At 49.2% G+C, this 15,474-nt stretch overlaps 1 protein-coding gene across 4 annotated transcripts in view; it reads left to right on the forward strand.

The window, feature by feature from the left end:
• The window catches only part of Hdac4 (histone deacetylase 4), a 262,337-nt gene extending 248,176 nt beyond the window's left edge, over positions 1–14,161 (forward strand). For all 4 annotated transcript variants that reach the window (XM_055616475.1, XM_055616477.1, XM_055616476.1 and 1 more), the window contains exons 25-27: positions 8,292–8,376; positions 9,164–9,305; positions 9,548–14,161. In XM_055616475.1, the coding sequence (XP_055472450.1) occupies positions 8,292–8,376; positions 9,164–9,305; positions 9,548–9,587 (267 nt within the window). In that variant the 3' untranslated portion in view covers positions 9,588–14,161. The remainder of the gene's footprint in view (positions 1–8,291; positions 8,377–9,163; positions 9,306–9,547) is intronic.
• Positions 14,162–15,474: the final 1,313 nt, after the last annotated feature.

Consider the following 15,474-nt stretch of genomic DNA (forward strand, 5'->3'; position numbering starts at 1 on the left):
TGTGTGTGTGTGTGTGTGTGTGTGTGTGTGTGTGTGTGTGTGTGTGTAAGACTCTCAAAACTTACCCATCCAGTTCTGAAGATTTCACATCTTCATGGGAAAGACCTGAATCCACAAGTGACCACTTGATCACATATATAAACTTAAGGCCCTGCTATGTTACCAACCGTTTCTGACATTGAGCTAGCTACCTTCTTTGCCAGCCAGGGCAGGCCTGTGTTACTCTTGTCACATAGAGGAGTTAGACCTCCAGCTTTTCAGAGAAGGGGGTAACAATCCAGAGGAGCAGGTCTGGGGAATAGCATCTGCTGGCCCTGGGGCTGTGCATGCCCTCATAGAACTAGACTGATCTTCTGGATCTGATAGAGGGTCAGGCAGAGACCCAAGGAAACACATCCTTAGCCAGAGGAGGGAGCTGAAGCCATACGCAAATGATTTCCTCTGTGTGGAAGATGAAACTGATGGCAAGAGGGGTCACTGGATGAGAGCAAGAGTCCTCAGCAGGCAGCTTGTGTTTCTGGTAATGGGGTCAGCTGAGGATACCTTCTTCCTTGGGAGTAAGAGAAAGGAATGGTCTGACTTGGGGGTAGGAGGATGAGAAAATTCTCAGACTGAAACCAGTTAGGCTTGTGGCCATACGCTCACCAAGAGCCCACGGACCTGGACTTGTGCTGTTAGAGGAGTTGGTAGCCAGAGAAAAGGGATCTAGTGACCCTTCATTGTTAGAACTTGCTTATGGTGGAAGTTTAGGACCTCCTGCCTGGGCCCGGAGGGTGATGTTCTGAAAGGCACAGGCTCAAGTCTCCCTAAAGCCAGGACAGCAAGAGCTTTAGAGTGTTGTGGCCTCTTGTGCTTCACCTCAAGTGAGTCTGCACCCTTAAAACACAAACTGTCACACTCTGTGACTACCGGCTGTAGTTCTGAGTTCCAAGACTCCAACAAAGAATTTACTCATACACTTGACAGAGGGTTCTGCTAATTACAAGCCTGGCAAGTAAAGCCAGCATTCGACAGGAGACTGCTGTCTCTTACTCTGCCCTCAGGATGACAAACCAGGTGACCCTCACAAAGAACCAAATCAGAGTGTGAACCAGGCAGTGTTCCAGCAGCCTCGAGGGTGTTTGGTTCTTGGTAACTCCAGAAAGCAGACAGGACCATTTCCTTTGGGTTAGGTGTGAATCCAGAGCAAGGTAATAGTGGTGCATGCCTTTAATCCCATCACTCTGGAGGCAGAGGCAGGCAGACCTCTGTGAGTTCAAGGAAAGCCAAGGCTACACAGAGAAACCCTGTCTCGAAACAAACAAAGTGTAGATCCAGAGCCCAGAGCAAGAAGAAGGGGCAGAAGGAAACTGTCATCTTTGGACACAGCTATAGCAGAGTTTTCAGATAAAACTGAACCGGAAACTAAGTATACAGCTAGAGCCAAGAAGATGGGCTGGCTGGAAACCTGTTGCTAATGTTTGGCCAGTAGGGTGTGGCAGGGAGGCCTGAGTCAGGATTCCTGGAAAGAATGGATGTGTCTCCCCTCCTGAGAAAAAGTAGTGCTCACAGTAGACGGTTGACCCAGCGCCCTGAGCGTCAGGCTGAGGCATGAGCTCCCAGCACTGATAGATGGATTCTAAGATCTGGAAGAGGATGTCAGTGGTTCTTCCCAGGAGGTTTGCTTTGATGAATGAGACCAGAGGGTGGCCTCTGCTTAATGGGAGGCTTCAAAGGTAAAAAGATTCATCTACTGCCAGCCATGAAAAGCAAGTGGCGTGTGAGCTGCTCTAACTGGGCTTGGGTGACTGTGACAGTCTCTTCCTGAATTGCAGTGTAGAAAACACAGCTGGCCAGGCCCTGCTGTCACATCGTGCGAGTGAGACTGCAGGTAGGCCCGTACTAGAAACAGACATCTGGACTGCTTTGTGAGCCTTTTTCCAAGTCAGCCATTGGCTAGGCTGTACTCTGCAGAGAGTAGATGGATAAGAGTGTGGTGGCATTGCCAGTGAAGGGGTGCCCTGCAGAACCAGCTCCGAATAGCTTTCATCAGGCCTTTGAAGCCTCATGGAAATGTGTCAGTCAGCCCGCGTGGTTGTCAGGCAGGCCCACCCTGCATCCCGCGGCCCTCCTCGCTTTCTCAGAGCACTTCCTACCTCCCCCAGTGTCTGTGCTGCGCTGACTAGGATCGTGCTTGTTGTCTCCCTGCATTATATAATGTTGGGGGCGAGGTATTGTTCACTGATAGATTCCAGGGTTCCAGAACAGTAATTGGCACTTTCTAGATTGCTCAATAAATACCTTTAAATACAGGAAGAACCACACTGTTTTTGCTCCCGTGGCTCTGGAGTACTGTATGGGGGCGAGTACCATGGTACCTCCAGTATTACTTTCTGTTCAGAATTGTTTTCACGACTTTGTGTTTTTAGCTGAATTTCCAGATTGTGTAATGAATGTCATCAGAATTTAGATAGGGACTGCATTAAGTCTATAGAAACTTTTCAGTAATATGGCCATTTTCACAATATTAAGTCTCCCAGTGTGTGAATGTGGGCGGTCTTTCCATCCTCTGGGTTTTTTCTTCAGTGTTGTATGATTTCTGTTATAATGGTGTCTCACATCTTAAATTTATTTTATTTTCAGTCTTGAACAGGCTTGTATACAGAATTATTTTTTCTCAGCATATTCCTTAATGTATATTTCAAAGTATTGGTATTTATGTTGACTTTTGTGTTTATCAGTTCTAAAAATTTTTTGGTAACCTTTAGACTTTTACAGTGTAGACGCTTTGTAGGCACAGGGATGATTTGACTTATTTCTTTGCTGTTTATATCTCCTCTTTGTTTCTCTTGACCTCTTACCGTGACTAAGGTTCCCAACCCTGATGGGTGTGTGGTAGTGGACAGGGTGTGGGTCTGTTGTGGGGGCTTTATTGTGCTGACCTTGTCCTCTACTGCTCCAGTGTCTTCCACGCCTCTGTTAGCATGTGATGTTGAATTTTGCCAAACAATTTTTCTGTACCTATTGAAGTGGTTATTATTGAAGTGCTTTTCCATGGTTCTGTTTCTATGCTACATTACACTCTCAGTTTGCTTACCCTGAACCTGCCTTGGCTGCCTGAAATGAGTCTAACTTGGTTATGATATGTGATCTTTTTAATGTACTGTTGAACTCAGTTTGCATTTTTTCCCTGATAATTTGCATTCATAGTTGTTCATCAGGGAGACTTGCTGCAGTGTTTCCTTTTTTGTTGTGTCCTTACCCTGTTTTGGTATGAGGACAATATGGTACAAACAGATATACATGCAACCATGGAATAAAATTTCCAGCCATCATACATTTTTGTACATGTGAAATCTGGAAACAGTAAGAACAGGATATGACAAGAGAAGGGAACTGTTACGAAAGAGGAAAGGAGTGAGTGTGGGCGACAGAGGAAGATGTGGCTGAAGTACCTACAGTTGATGGGCACTTGTGGCGAACAAAAGAGTAGCATCCCAGTTAGGGAAGGGCTGGTGTTTTGAGATGTGTGGAGTTGCTCTCCCTGTGTTCCCACCTTCCCATCACTAGGATGGAGACATCATTCATGAAGTGAAGTATTCTACACGTGGCATTGAACACTCTTTAAATACCATTGTCTTCAGATTGACCCCATGCCTGGAGTACAGACTCACCATAAGATCCCAAGTGTCCAGTTGCTGTTTGGTCATTCCTCTGTTGAAGGGAGCACATGGAAACTTCACCACTGAGGATGAGCCCTCTCTGTCTGCATCCTTTCTCTTGGAGATGTAGAGCATCGCACTGCTGAAAGGCCACCATCCTTACCCCTTCCAGTTTTCATGTCCTCTTTCATGGGGAAATATTTTCCAGAAAGGGGGAAGAAGATGCAGAAAGATTTCAGAGCAGCTGGCAAAGGCAGAGAGCAGACAGACGGGCAGCTCAGATGGCAGTTGGCCCCGCGTCTGCTCTTTGTATACTGCTGGGAGCAAGCCCCGGAGCCAGAGTACCCTGCTCAACCAGTGCATGAAGCAGTGCATGTCGGAGGCAGCTCCTAGACGCGGGGAGGAAGCAATGCTGGCCCAGTGACTGGATGATGGTGGAGCATTGTGGCTGGGGGCTTTGGGTGTCACGGAAGCTGTGAGCGTGGTGAGAATGTTGCACACAGCAAAACCCGTTGCCTAGGCTGCCCTGGATGTGCGTATGAAAATTCATTTAATCTGGGGCAAGTCTGGTCCAAGGGAGGTGTGAGAGAGCTGAGGAACCAGGATTCGGGGGGGGGGGGCGGGGCTTCTGGTGAACTTTGTGAGCATGCACTGTTGTACACACCTTGTCCCAAAGCGAGAATAAATGTGTGTTCTGAGCATTGTCATAAGTGAGGACACCCTACAGCTGTGCCACCACTGTGACCCCCATATCTGAGAGTCTGTGTTTCACATCCTCAAAGGGCGTTGGGCCTCATACAGCCAGACGTCAGTCCCTGTTGGAAACATCGCCGTCTGCTGGTGGGGACATAAACTTAAACTCAGGTCCTTGTGCTTACACAACACACACTGTCCACTGAATGACCTCCTCAGAGTTTTTATGTCACACACACACACACACACACACACACACACACACACACAGTTTTATCAAGGTGGTTTCAGGGTTTGAACTCAGGTTGTCAGACTTACAGGAAGCACCTTTGCCCACTGAGCTATCTGTGACTGCTTCTCTGTCTCATGAGCTCGTATGCTTAGATCTCCAGGCATGAGAACATGAGTGTTCATGGTTTCTGTTACCAATTCCTAACAGACTGTTGTCATACAAAAAGGAGGTGTGGTTGGTGGGAGTGGCTGGATGGGCCACTACTGTGGTCAGTCAGCACAGACATTCCACATGTGTTCACCAAACAAGCTTGCTGGTATTAGTCACGCCTGCTTCCTCCCCTGATTTGTCTGCTGTGTCTCAAAACTGCCTGTTGGTATCTCCCACCTTGATGGATGTTTCTTTGTGTCTCTTTTCAGTACTACCCGTCTTAAGACTAAAGATACAGTATCAAGTGTCCTGTTCTTTGAGTGAACTGAAGATTTGCCATTGCCATGCAGCCTTCCTTACATCCATTCACAGTCTGCCCTCAGACCCCTGTGCTAAACATTTAAGATGCCACCCAGCCTTCTTTTGGCCAGCTGTGCCCAGTGACTCTTATTTCTATCTCTCCTCCTAGATTTCATATTCATCCTTGCTAAGTAGCAGAAAGCTGGGTTCTGTTTTCTATACCAGCCATCTGCTGTAGGTGGGACCTTGGTCACTTCCAGCTCTTTGGATCGTTTATCCAGACTCATTCTATCTGAGCTTGTCCTATAGCTCCCAAGTTTCCTTCTTCACCATCCCATAATGTCATTTGATCCCAAAGTTTCCTGTGTTCCTAGTGCCCAGTTGAAAGATGTGTAGCAATCATCCTTACCACGGTCGAGAAATCCCCAGCAGGACCAGGAGGTGTTGTTATCCTGAGAGAGCCAAGGCCTGGACACAGTGGCCTTACTGGACTCTCCAGAGTGAACATATGACCTCTGTATACTTAAGAAACTGTTGTTCTTTGGAAATTCTAGTTTAACTAGGTCTTGCGTGTTTCTCTGCCAAACTGGCAGCCTAGTCCCAGCCCCTCCCAGGCTACTTGCCTTCCCCTCACTTATTTAATTTCACTGGACCTTTTTTTGTTGCTGTCATGTGTCACCCACCTTGGGTCTGAGCCACATTGCACTCAGATGATTTCTTCCCCCATTATTCCTCATTTCCTGCCTTCCTGCAGGACATTCTTACTGTCTCAGGACTATCCTGTGGATTTCCTTTGGGAAAAGGGCCAATGTGGGCAGCATACCACATCGGTTTGGTTTGGGAGATACCTTCATTCCACCAGGCATGTGACCCAGGGTGGTCATGGTCTCCTCTTGGCACAGAGCGATAGCTCCACTGCTCTTTGCTTTCCTTGCTGTGTATGCCCCGCTATCCCCACTATGGAGATGACCTGCCTTCCACAGCTACTTTCACAATTCTGAGTTGCCCTTGATGTTCCACAGCTTGTTTCCAGCATAACTATAGATTTCTGGGGTTTGCTGTCCCTGTGGGGCTCGTCCCTGCCTGGGCTGGGGATTTCCCAGCTCTGGAGAGTCCACGGTCATTCCTTCCTTCAGTGCTCATTCCTGGTTGCTGAGAAGTTTAGCTGGGGCCTCCATCCTGAACACTGCCTGCCTTCTGCTCTGCCTCATCCCTTTAGCTGCAGCATCAGTGTTTGGGCTTCCCAGTGTACTTCCTTACATTCTAGTGTTGCTGTTATACAGCTCTGTGTGCCTCCCAGTCTGCTAAGACTGGTTCAGTGGCCTGTTTCTTTCACCATTGAGAACACATGGAAAGGTGTAACCACAGTCTTTGATAAGCCAAATAGACTGTCTTGGGGGAGAGAGGATCAGTGACAGTTGCCTAAGTTTCTGCAGACTGCTCAGAAACCTTCCCCTCTTGTCAGCCCAGCCTTCCCACTACATGAGTCCTTGTCATAGCCTGAAAACCAGTCCTCCCCAATGGCTGGCCACAGAACTCCAGGTATGTCTGGATGTCACCAGCGCTTCGCAGGGGCCTTGCTTTGTCCCACCCAGGATGTCGTATTGTGCTTGGTCCTTCTGCACCCACCAGTCTCCTCTGCGTGTCACGGTCTTCCCAACTCCCAGTTGCTTTTCATGATTCTGGTGACCTCAGGAAGTTCTGGTCAGGATTTTCTGGAATGTCTATCAGTTTATGTTGGCCAGTGTAAGCATGAAATGTCCCTACAAACATGTATTTGAGCATTGTCCAGGGAGGGTGTGTAACCTTTTGGCTGCAGGGCCCAAGGGGCATGGCTTGAGTGTTGTAGGCACTCATGCTCCCACCTGATTGCCCGTGTGAGGGCCTATGTGGCTGCTCTTACCGTTGCACCACCCACCAGGATTCCCCCATCCCTTCATCCCTGAGCCAAAGCCTTCTCCCTATCCCAGCAATACAGGAAATGAGTGTGAGGTTCTGTTCATGGTGATGGTCTTAGGGAGGGAGAAGCAGGTGGCCATTGTCTATACTATACCTCAGGGCTGCACAGTGCAGTATTTACCTCTGTCACCCAGCCTCCCTTGAAGTCACCTCCTTTCTGCATGAGGTGCCATAAGTTCTACCGCCTGGCATGTTAGCAGTGCTATGGCAAATGTCTGTCTTTCCACACATACATGCATTTACTTCTGTGTCCCTGCTCAGTTCTAACTCCATGCTGTGTTGTCTCATTGCTCAGCTGCCACCTTTGGCCATGGGTTACTCTTACAGATTGACCCTATATGTCTTCTGGTGTCCCTGTAGCTTGTCCTTACACAGCTCCTAATCGTGGCTTCATCGGGTACTGCAAGCTTCCCCAGTATATTCCTGCCCAGCCTGGCATCAACCATTGGTTCTTTTGTTGGTGAATGGCTCAAGGGTGCCATGTTGGCTCCACCTGCCCCAGGCTCCTTCTGGCCCGTGTTAAGTGATGTCTTTGGTTAGAAGGTCATGTTTCCTGGGATGTAACTGGCAGTACTCAGGTGCAGCCAGATTGGGGATGGGTGTGTCACAGAGGGCTGCAGTGGCTTTGGCCAGATACCCTGGATCAGGATTTCCAGCAGCTATACACAGCAGCTTTCCAGGCATGCTGAGGCCAGGCAAACTCTCAGAGTGACTTTATTTTGTGGCTTTTACCCAGAGCTGAGGTAAGTTCAGCTTTTGTTTGGGACGGGCGCCTTTTGCGTGTCTCCCTGGTCTATCGGCTTGTCCGTATTGCTAATATTGCTGATGTGCATTCTGCCCTGGGGCCCTGCTACTTACTTTATGCCCTGTTGTCAGATGTTTCATCTGTAAGAGGCCTACTCACTTCCTTCCATTCACCGCCATCTTCCACATGAATGAAAACAAGATCAGAGACCTTGGGCATTACAAGGCCAGGCCGTACAAGTGTAACTTCTGGTCTCTGCTCTGAGTGGCACACACAGATGACTCCAACCTGACATCCTGTAGGCAGCCTCCTCCTGGGCCTGTCCTCTGCCTGGGAACCCATGAATGTATTCCATTTTACCCTAAAGAAAGACTACCTGTAGGAAGTCTAAAAACAAACAAACAAAAACAAAAAAACAATTACCAAGTCGTGTTCGCTTTTCAGAGTTACTTTATCTTCTCTAGAAATGACTATCTTTGGGAGTGACATGCTGTGTCTGGACACCATTTAACATAAACATAGATAATATGATGTCCATTGCCATCATAATAGATCTGTGTCTCTCTTACAGCTTGAGCCTCTGCCAGAAAAGGTTCTGCAGCAGAGACCCAATGTCAATGCTGTCCACTCCATGGAGAAAGTTATGGACATCCACAGTAAGTGATCTTGGGGACCCAGGGAAGGAGCAAAGGGGCTCTGCTTGTGATGGGCTAGAAGAGACTCCCAGAACCAGTTCCTGCTGTACGGGCTTCAAATGATTCTAGGCACAAATGGTCCTAAGCTGCTTGGTTCAATTTCCCAGAACCAGGGTGCCTTGAACTATAAGTCTCTGTCAGGACCAGAGGTACCCAGCACAGGGTAGAACCCATCTCCCATTCAAGTAGCAGTCCCTGGGGCTCAGCAACAGGCACACAGCCAGGTACCCATGCAGCACCCTGCCCAGGTACACCTGCTACTCCTTGCCTGGATCTCTGATATGCCCATCCTGGTACAAAAGCTTGCAAAGATGATGCATACCTGAAGGCCTCTCCCAGCTCCCCACTGAACCATTTAGCTCTGATTTCAAAGCTGTTTCTACTGAGGTCGCTGACTCTAAAAAGCTGCTTGGGCAGGGCTTCCTGTGCTGAACCTGGATGTAGTATACCCACAACATCTGCAAAGCTCCAGGTAGGAAACTACCTGAGTCTAGGTACCAGCAAGTCTGCATGTGCCTGCGCCCAGAATTTCTGGTCACCCACAGCAAGGTAGAGTCCCATGAATGTGGAGAGCGAGGTTCCACAACAGCCCCAGCCTGTGTCCAGGTGACCTTGGTGCAGAAATTACTCCACAGAGGCCAGTGTTTCTCTTCAGAGAGGCACTCTTCAGGACAAGTGAAAATCTCCTGTGAGCTAAGCCAGCAACGTGCAGAAGCGGGAGAGTCACTGGGTGTTCCCCTTCCCCCAGGCAAGTACTGGCGCTGCCTGCAGCGTCTGTCCTCCACGGTGGGGCACTCTCTGATTGAGGCACAGAAGTGTGAGAACGAAGAGGCTGAGACGGTCACCGCCATGGCCTCGCTGTCTGTAGGTGTAAAACCTGCTGAGAAGAGGTAAGCCTGCCCACCCCTCCCCACAGACTGCTGAGTACACCTGTGCGCGTGAACCTGGCAGAATCTTAGTGTGCAGGGACAGGACACATGGTAGGCGTGTCCACTGTCTCTGCTAACCAAGACTGTCCCCCAGGGAGCCGCAGCAGGGCAGGGATCTCTGGGTAACTCTGTGGGAAAGGGAACCTGATGGCACAGGGCCTCACCCACCATGCACGCTGCCCCATCCCCTTTCTCCTCCACAGGTCTGAGGAGGAGCCCATGGAAGAGGAACCACCACTGTAGCCCCAAAGCTGCTGTCCTCTCCTTTGTTTGTCTGTCTTGAAGCTCAGCCAAGAAACTTTCCCGTGTCACTCCTGCGTCCTGCCTTGGTGCTCTCTCTGAGTGCAAAGGGACGGCAGGCGTGCAGCAGCAACGGGAGGCCTTTCTGACGCCATGGACCCACAGGTCTGGAGACGCACACGAACACCAGGTGTGGTAGATCACATGGAACATAGGACAGCGTGCAACACACGAATGCAGAGACATGCGGAAGCCAAGCACACACGCTGGTGGGTTCCCCCGGGGAAGCCTCGAAGGAAGAAGCCTGTGGCAACTTGGGCAGAGTTGCTGAATCGAGTTGACATGAGGAAAATGAAAATCAAAGATCTAATAATACAGAACAAACTTGATTGAAACTGGTGCTTAACATTCGATTCTTACCCACAATCCCACAGTCTTCGTGTAAGCCACTCAACTCATCTTGTAGCTTTTTTTAAACAGAGTTTTCTATGGCTCTGGCCTGCCTTGTGAACCTTAGTGGGGTGCTGTGGGCGTTCACAGCTTAGTGAGGGGCAGAGTTGGAAGAAACTTTAAAGAAAAAAACTGGACAGAACAGAAATGTGAGCCTGGGAGTCAGCTGGAGCTTCTCCAAGCCATCGGAAGATGCGAGTTTGTGCCTTTTTTTATTGCTCTGATGGATTTTTCTCTGGCTGGGTTTTCTGAAGTCTGAGGAACAATGCCTTAAGAAAAAAAAAAAAAAATGCCACCAAGAATTGGTGTGACAGTGTCCTGTGGCTGGCTGAGCCTGGTGATGCTGGCCTGGCATTACAAGAGTAGGCACCAGCCACTGTCCCCGAGGGCCGCAGTGCAGCCAGCCTTGCGTGGTTTGATCGCTGTTTAAGGAAGATGAGGTAGTTCCAAAAGCAGCGAACGCCGCCGGCAGTTTTGAAGTCCAACACGTTTTAAACCGGATCCAAAGTGTTCTTTTCTCATCCGTCACGTGCTGTTGAGCATCTCCATTCGGTTGTGAAGCATGTCGTAGGCACACTGCAGTGTTACGATCGGAATGCTTTTCATTAAAAGCAGGTAGCATGAAGTATTGCTTAAATTTTAGGTATAAATAAATATATATATGTATAATATATATTCCACTGTATTCCAAGCTAAGAAACTTGATTCTTATGAGATCTTGATAAAATATTTATAATGCATTTATAGACAAAGTATATATAAATATATATAATAAATCCAGACCACAGAGGTCCTGGCAGGTGAAAGACATGAGTGTTAGCTCTGAGGTGCTGAGGGCTGGGGTCTGGATTGAGGCCCAAGGATTTTTGAGCTCCAGATTGGCCAGCTTCCAGATGACCAACACATTCACCCCTGGGCAGCGTCCCCACCAGTTTGTACTTTAATTTTAATTATTTTCTAACAAGACCTCTGCCTTCTCCGAGCCCTCATGCACATATGTACCTGATGAGTTTTTATAGCAAAGAATATAAACTTGCTGTTGATTTTTTTGTATGAATTTTTCACAAGAAGATCCTGAAGAAAACATTGTTTTGTGGATTTTACATTTTTTCCCAGCATTCAGGAGTTTTCTGAAGGTGGTATGTCTAAAACTTTTCTTTTTAAATTCTTACTTGTATATTTTTTTTTTAGCTCTGAAGATTTTTTTTTTATGGTTTGGTTTTGTTTCTTTTGTACAGCAAGCAGAGCTTGGCTGTGCGCAGGCCAGCTGCTGCTCTGCTTGGTTTTCAGAGCGAACCTCTCGGGAATGGACAGCAGGTCTGCGTGGTGCCCATGCCTTGGCCTTTCGGGTTCCACCTGTACAGCAGGGGCTTTGTCCTGCAGCACTAGTAGTATCACAAGGCCAAGCCGGCCACGTGAGACGTAAGGGCAGTCAGCATTAGTGAGTGTGGGCTTATAACCACTCCATCAGGATAGAACTCCAGCTCTAGTTTCCCAAAGACCTTTGACACATGTCCACAAGCGCCTGGCCCAGAGCCCGGCCCCGCACCTGTTCAGGGGTTTCCACTGCAGCCTCAGAGCCGGGACTGTGTCTGGAGCCACAGCCCTGCGTTTGTAGCCTGTGGCTGCCGCACCAAGGCCCTTGTCACTTGAGCCTGCAGAAGAACACAGGGTCCTGAGGGGCAGTCAGTCTTCTTTCCTGGTTTTTTTTTGTTTGTTTGTTTGTTTTTTGTTGTTGTTGTTTTTTCCTATGACAACTGACTTTTTACTGCTAACTTCTTTTCTAGCACTTAAAGCCGCCAATTTCATTCCAAAGTGTGTGGAGTTCAGACCAGCGAGAGGACGTTGAGAGACTCAGAAGGGATAGCAAGCTTAGTTTCTGATTTGGGTGCGTTTACAGGGTAGACGGGAACTGGGTCAGGCTTTTGACAGACAGGCTGAGCACACATTCTTGGACTTTTTTTGATCACTGGGCTCCTGTGAGTCAGCGCTAAGCTAAGACAGTGGGTAAAGGACAGGGTAGAGAGGTCTTAGGACATTCCTGGCTCCTCCTTCCCTGTGGCTACTCTGACCCTTGGCAGAAAGAGCAGACCTGAGGTAGCCTATGCAGCCCCTCCCTTGCTTGTGCCACTGCATGGTGACAGCGGCCAGCTAGCTGCTCTTCTGGCTACCTTGGCCTATTTTCTGCACACCCTGCCACCTGTCCTCTTTGTTCCACGACTCGTGGGGAGGTACACTTCATCTTACTTTTTCAGGTGATGGGTAACAGGCTACTCGGTGGCCAGGGTATTGTAAGAGGGACTCACTTTGGTCCCATTCAGTCACCTTTTGATGCAGGGGCCTGGCCAGGCAGCCAGGTCACTCCAGCTTCCCTGTGAGCTGAAAGCATTACCTACCATATAGCCTTTTCTTCCCTTTGAAAACATGTGGCCCTTCTCCACAGTCATCCACCCAGGGCAGAGGGCAGAAGGTCGGCCTTGACCTCTAGGGCTGGACCACAGCACTCCCCTGTCTGGACCTTGAACCTTCCACCTTCTCCCCTCCTTTGCAAAGGCCTGGTGGGTGCTGGGAAGGAAGCGGGAGCAAGCACTTTACATCCCTCTACGGGAAGCCCGAAGGCACCATGTCCTCAGGATGCTGGTGTTCACTTACCCTTGGGTCTTCCAGCTGCACCCTGAGAGCCCATGCCCCACCAGCAGGCGCTGCTCCCAAGGCCACACCCACTGGGACATCCAGGGCTCTGGTTTCTGAGGGCCAGTTTATCAAAGTGTTTCAGTTTTCCTTTACTTTCAGATCTGTCCCCAAGAAGAAGGACCATTTTGTGATGGTCTCCGTAGCACTGGTGATGGACTTGGTCGTGTTTCTTTCTGTCAGAACATTCCTTCTTCACTGGTCACAGCCACGTGCTCATTCCATCCTTCTTTTTGTAGACTTTGGGCCCATGTATTTTATGGGCATTGATACATATATAAATATATAGATATAAATATATAAATATATTTTTTTAAGTTTCCTACACCTGGAGGTTGCATGGACGTAAGCCGGCATGTCTTTATATTGTATACAGATTTTGCACGCCAAACTCGGCAGCTTTGGGGAGGGAGAAACAATGCCTTTCTCTCCCCTCTCATGATGTTTGCAGATGCAGAAATTTTTTTTCTGTAAAACAAAACAAAACCTTGAAGGAGAGGAGGAGAGAGTTTGAGTCTTATTGAACTTATTCTTAAGAAACTGTACTTTTTATTGTAAGAAAAATTAAAAGGACTACTCACACACTTGTCACTAAGAGAAGTTTACCTAGCACCTTTGACATCCCGATAGTCGACTGTCTGCGTGCAGGCTCCACATTCAGGCCCTACTGCCTGTCTCTCAAGCTGCTTGGGAGGATTTCGTTTTGTTTTGTTTTGTTTGTTCCTTTTTTTTCTCCCTGCACAGGGCCAGGTGCACCCTGCCTGCTGTCACCGGCCTCTGTTGAGAACGTGGGGTTCCCGTGAGTCCCCGTCTCCGCACAACTCTGGAAGTCATGGGGCTGGGCTTCCACCTTGAGCGGTCCAGGCCTTTGTGAGCCCTGGGCACCGGAGGAAACATTTTTCCTTCTCGAGGATCCGGGCGTGCTCTGCGCCCGTCCTTGATGGTCTCCCTGGCCTCACATTGATCAAAGTCTCCTATGGAAAGAAAAGAATGCAGACAGGCCTTGTTCTGGGGGTGTGCACTCCACTGAGGAGGCGCCACTTCCCAATGTGTAAGAATGTTAAACATGCTGTGTCCGTGTATGCACAGGAGGCTGACCTCATTCAGCAAGAGCTCGCTACAGAGGTGTGGTCGAAGCCGTGGGAGCGCCGCAAAGTGGCGCTGTGTGGACTCCGCAGCCACGGCCGTCTTCACTCTGTAACAGCCTGTTTTCTCTTTGATTGTCTGGACCTCCCCTCGGCGGCGCTTTCTCCTCTTGGCGGGGTTGGAGGTCATGTTGGTTTTTCTCATTCTTGTTTCATTTTGTGTGGTGGGTTTCACTGACCAGCGGTGTCCTCTGACGGTCACCTCTTTCCACCTCCTAGGTCCAGTGTCTGTACCACATCACACGCGTGTCACTCTTGGTGTAAATAAAGACTGCGTTAATTGCCCTCCCATCTCTGCCGTCTGCTTGTGCTCTCTCCTTCAGCGTGCATCTGCCTGGGACCCTGGGCACAGGGAATCTTGGGCCCCCATCACTTGGACTGAACTCTGTGGCAGCCTCTCATGCTTTGCTTGCAAGTAGAGTCCCGTGGGGTCTCCTCATTTTAAGTCGTTTAAAGTACTTTTGTTATTGTCTCTCCTGAAGTTGTTTGCAGACAATGGTGAGCTGTGTAAGGACCAGCCTCAGCAGCGAGTGAGGCCCCAGGAAGGGGACCAGGGCTCATGTTCCTCTGCTTTTCATGGCTAAGCACTCAGAGCAGGTATGCAAGCTGCCAACTCCCACCACTAACAGTGAATAGCTCATCTCTCTCCTGCAGCACACATGGCTGGGCCATCCCCACTCCCTATCAGTCTAGGGTCACCCGTGGAGTCTGTTTCCCAGAGGAGCATTTGTCTGCTGCCTGACATCAGCGGGTCATATAAAAACAGCGTCTTTGCTGTAACTGGAGTTTACATGTCACTCTGTGTCAGCTGTCCGTACTCTATAACAGATTGCAGGGAGGGTCTGGATGCCCCTGGCCTCGGGTCTCCTGAGGCTGTGTGTCAGCCTTCTCTGACGGCAGGAAACGGTGTCCTCCCATACCTTCCTGGGGTTGGCAGACCCTGACTCACAGCCTAGCATGGTACCCCCAGCAAGCAGCCTGGGAGAGGGCCTCCGCTAGGCAAAAGATTTGAGGGCTGGCTTATAGAGGTTTCAGATATCTCCTGCTCTTCATATTTGTTTCATTTTGATTAAGAGCCATCCAGTGATTCTTAGAGGCCTTTACCTCACTAGGTAAGAAGAAACTTGGAGAATGTTCAGCATCTTTCACCATAAAGTCTACTGTAAAAAAAAACCTCGCTCCATCAGAACCAAGCCCCATCAAATGCACACACTGGGGAGCATGAAGTGATGAAGCTGGAAAGTTTGGTTCAGTAGTTCCAAGAGCTGTTAGGTCTGCTAAAAGCTCTGGCTAAACTGTCCACTTCTGAAAGCCCTGGCCCCTGACTTGTGCTCTGCCGAGACTCCATCTCCTGCCTGTCATTAACAACCTCCATTCACCCAGGACACCAGTGTAAATACTGCAGAAGGCTTAAAGGAAGGACATGCTGGGGCCTTATCTCTGCCCCTCTCTTCCCCTCCCCCATTCATTCACACTGCCTCACAGCCTGGCCCCCTAAGCAGCAGCTCTCCTAGGCTGGCCAGGCCAGAGCAGCAGTGCCGCCCAAGAAGGTTGGCCAACCAGTCTGTTCCCCTAGTCATGTGTAGCCTGAGCAAAACAAACCC

The sequence above is a fragment of the Psammomys obesus genome, unplaced genomic scaffold, assembly GCF_907164565.1.
Source record: "Psammomys obesus unplaced genomic scaffold, mPsaObe1.curated_primary_1811, whole genome shotgun sequence".
NCBI classification, from domain to species: domain Eukaryota; kingdom Metazoa; phylum Chordata; class Mammalia; order Rodentia; family Muridae; genus Psammomys; species Psammomys obesus.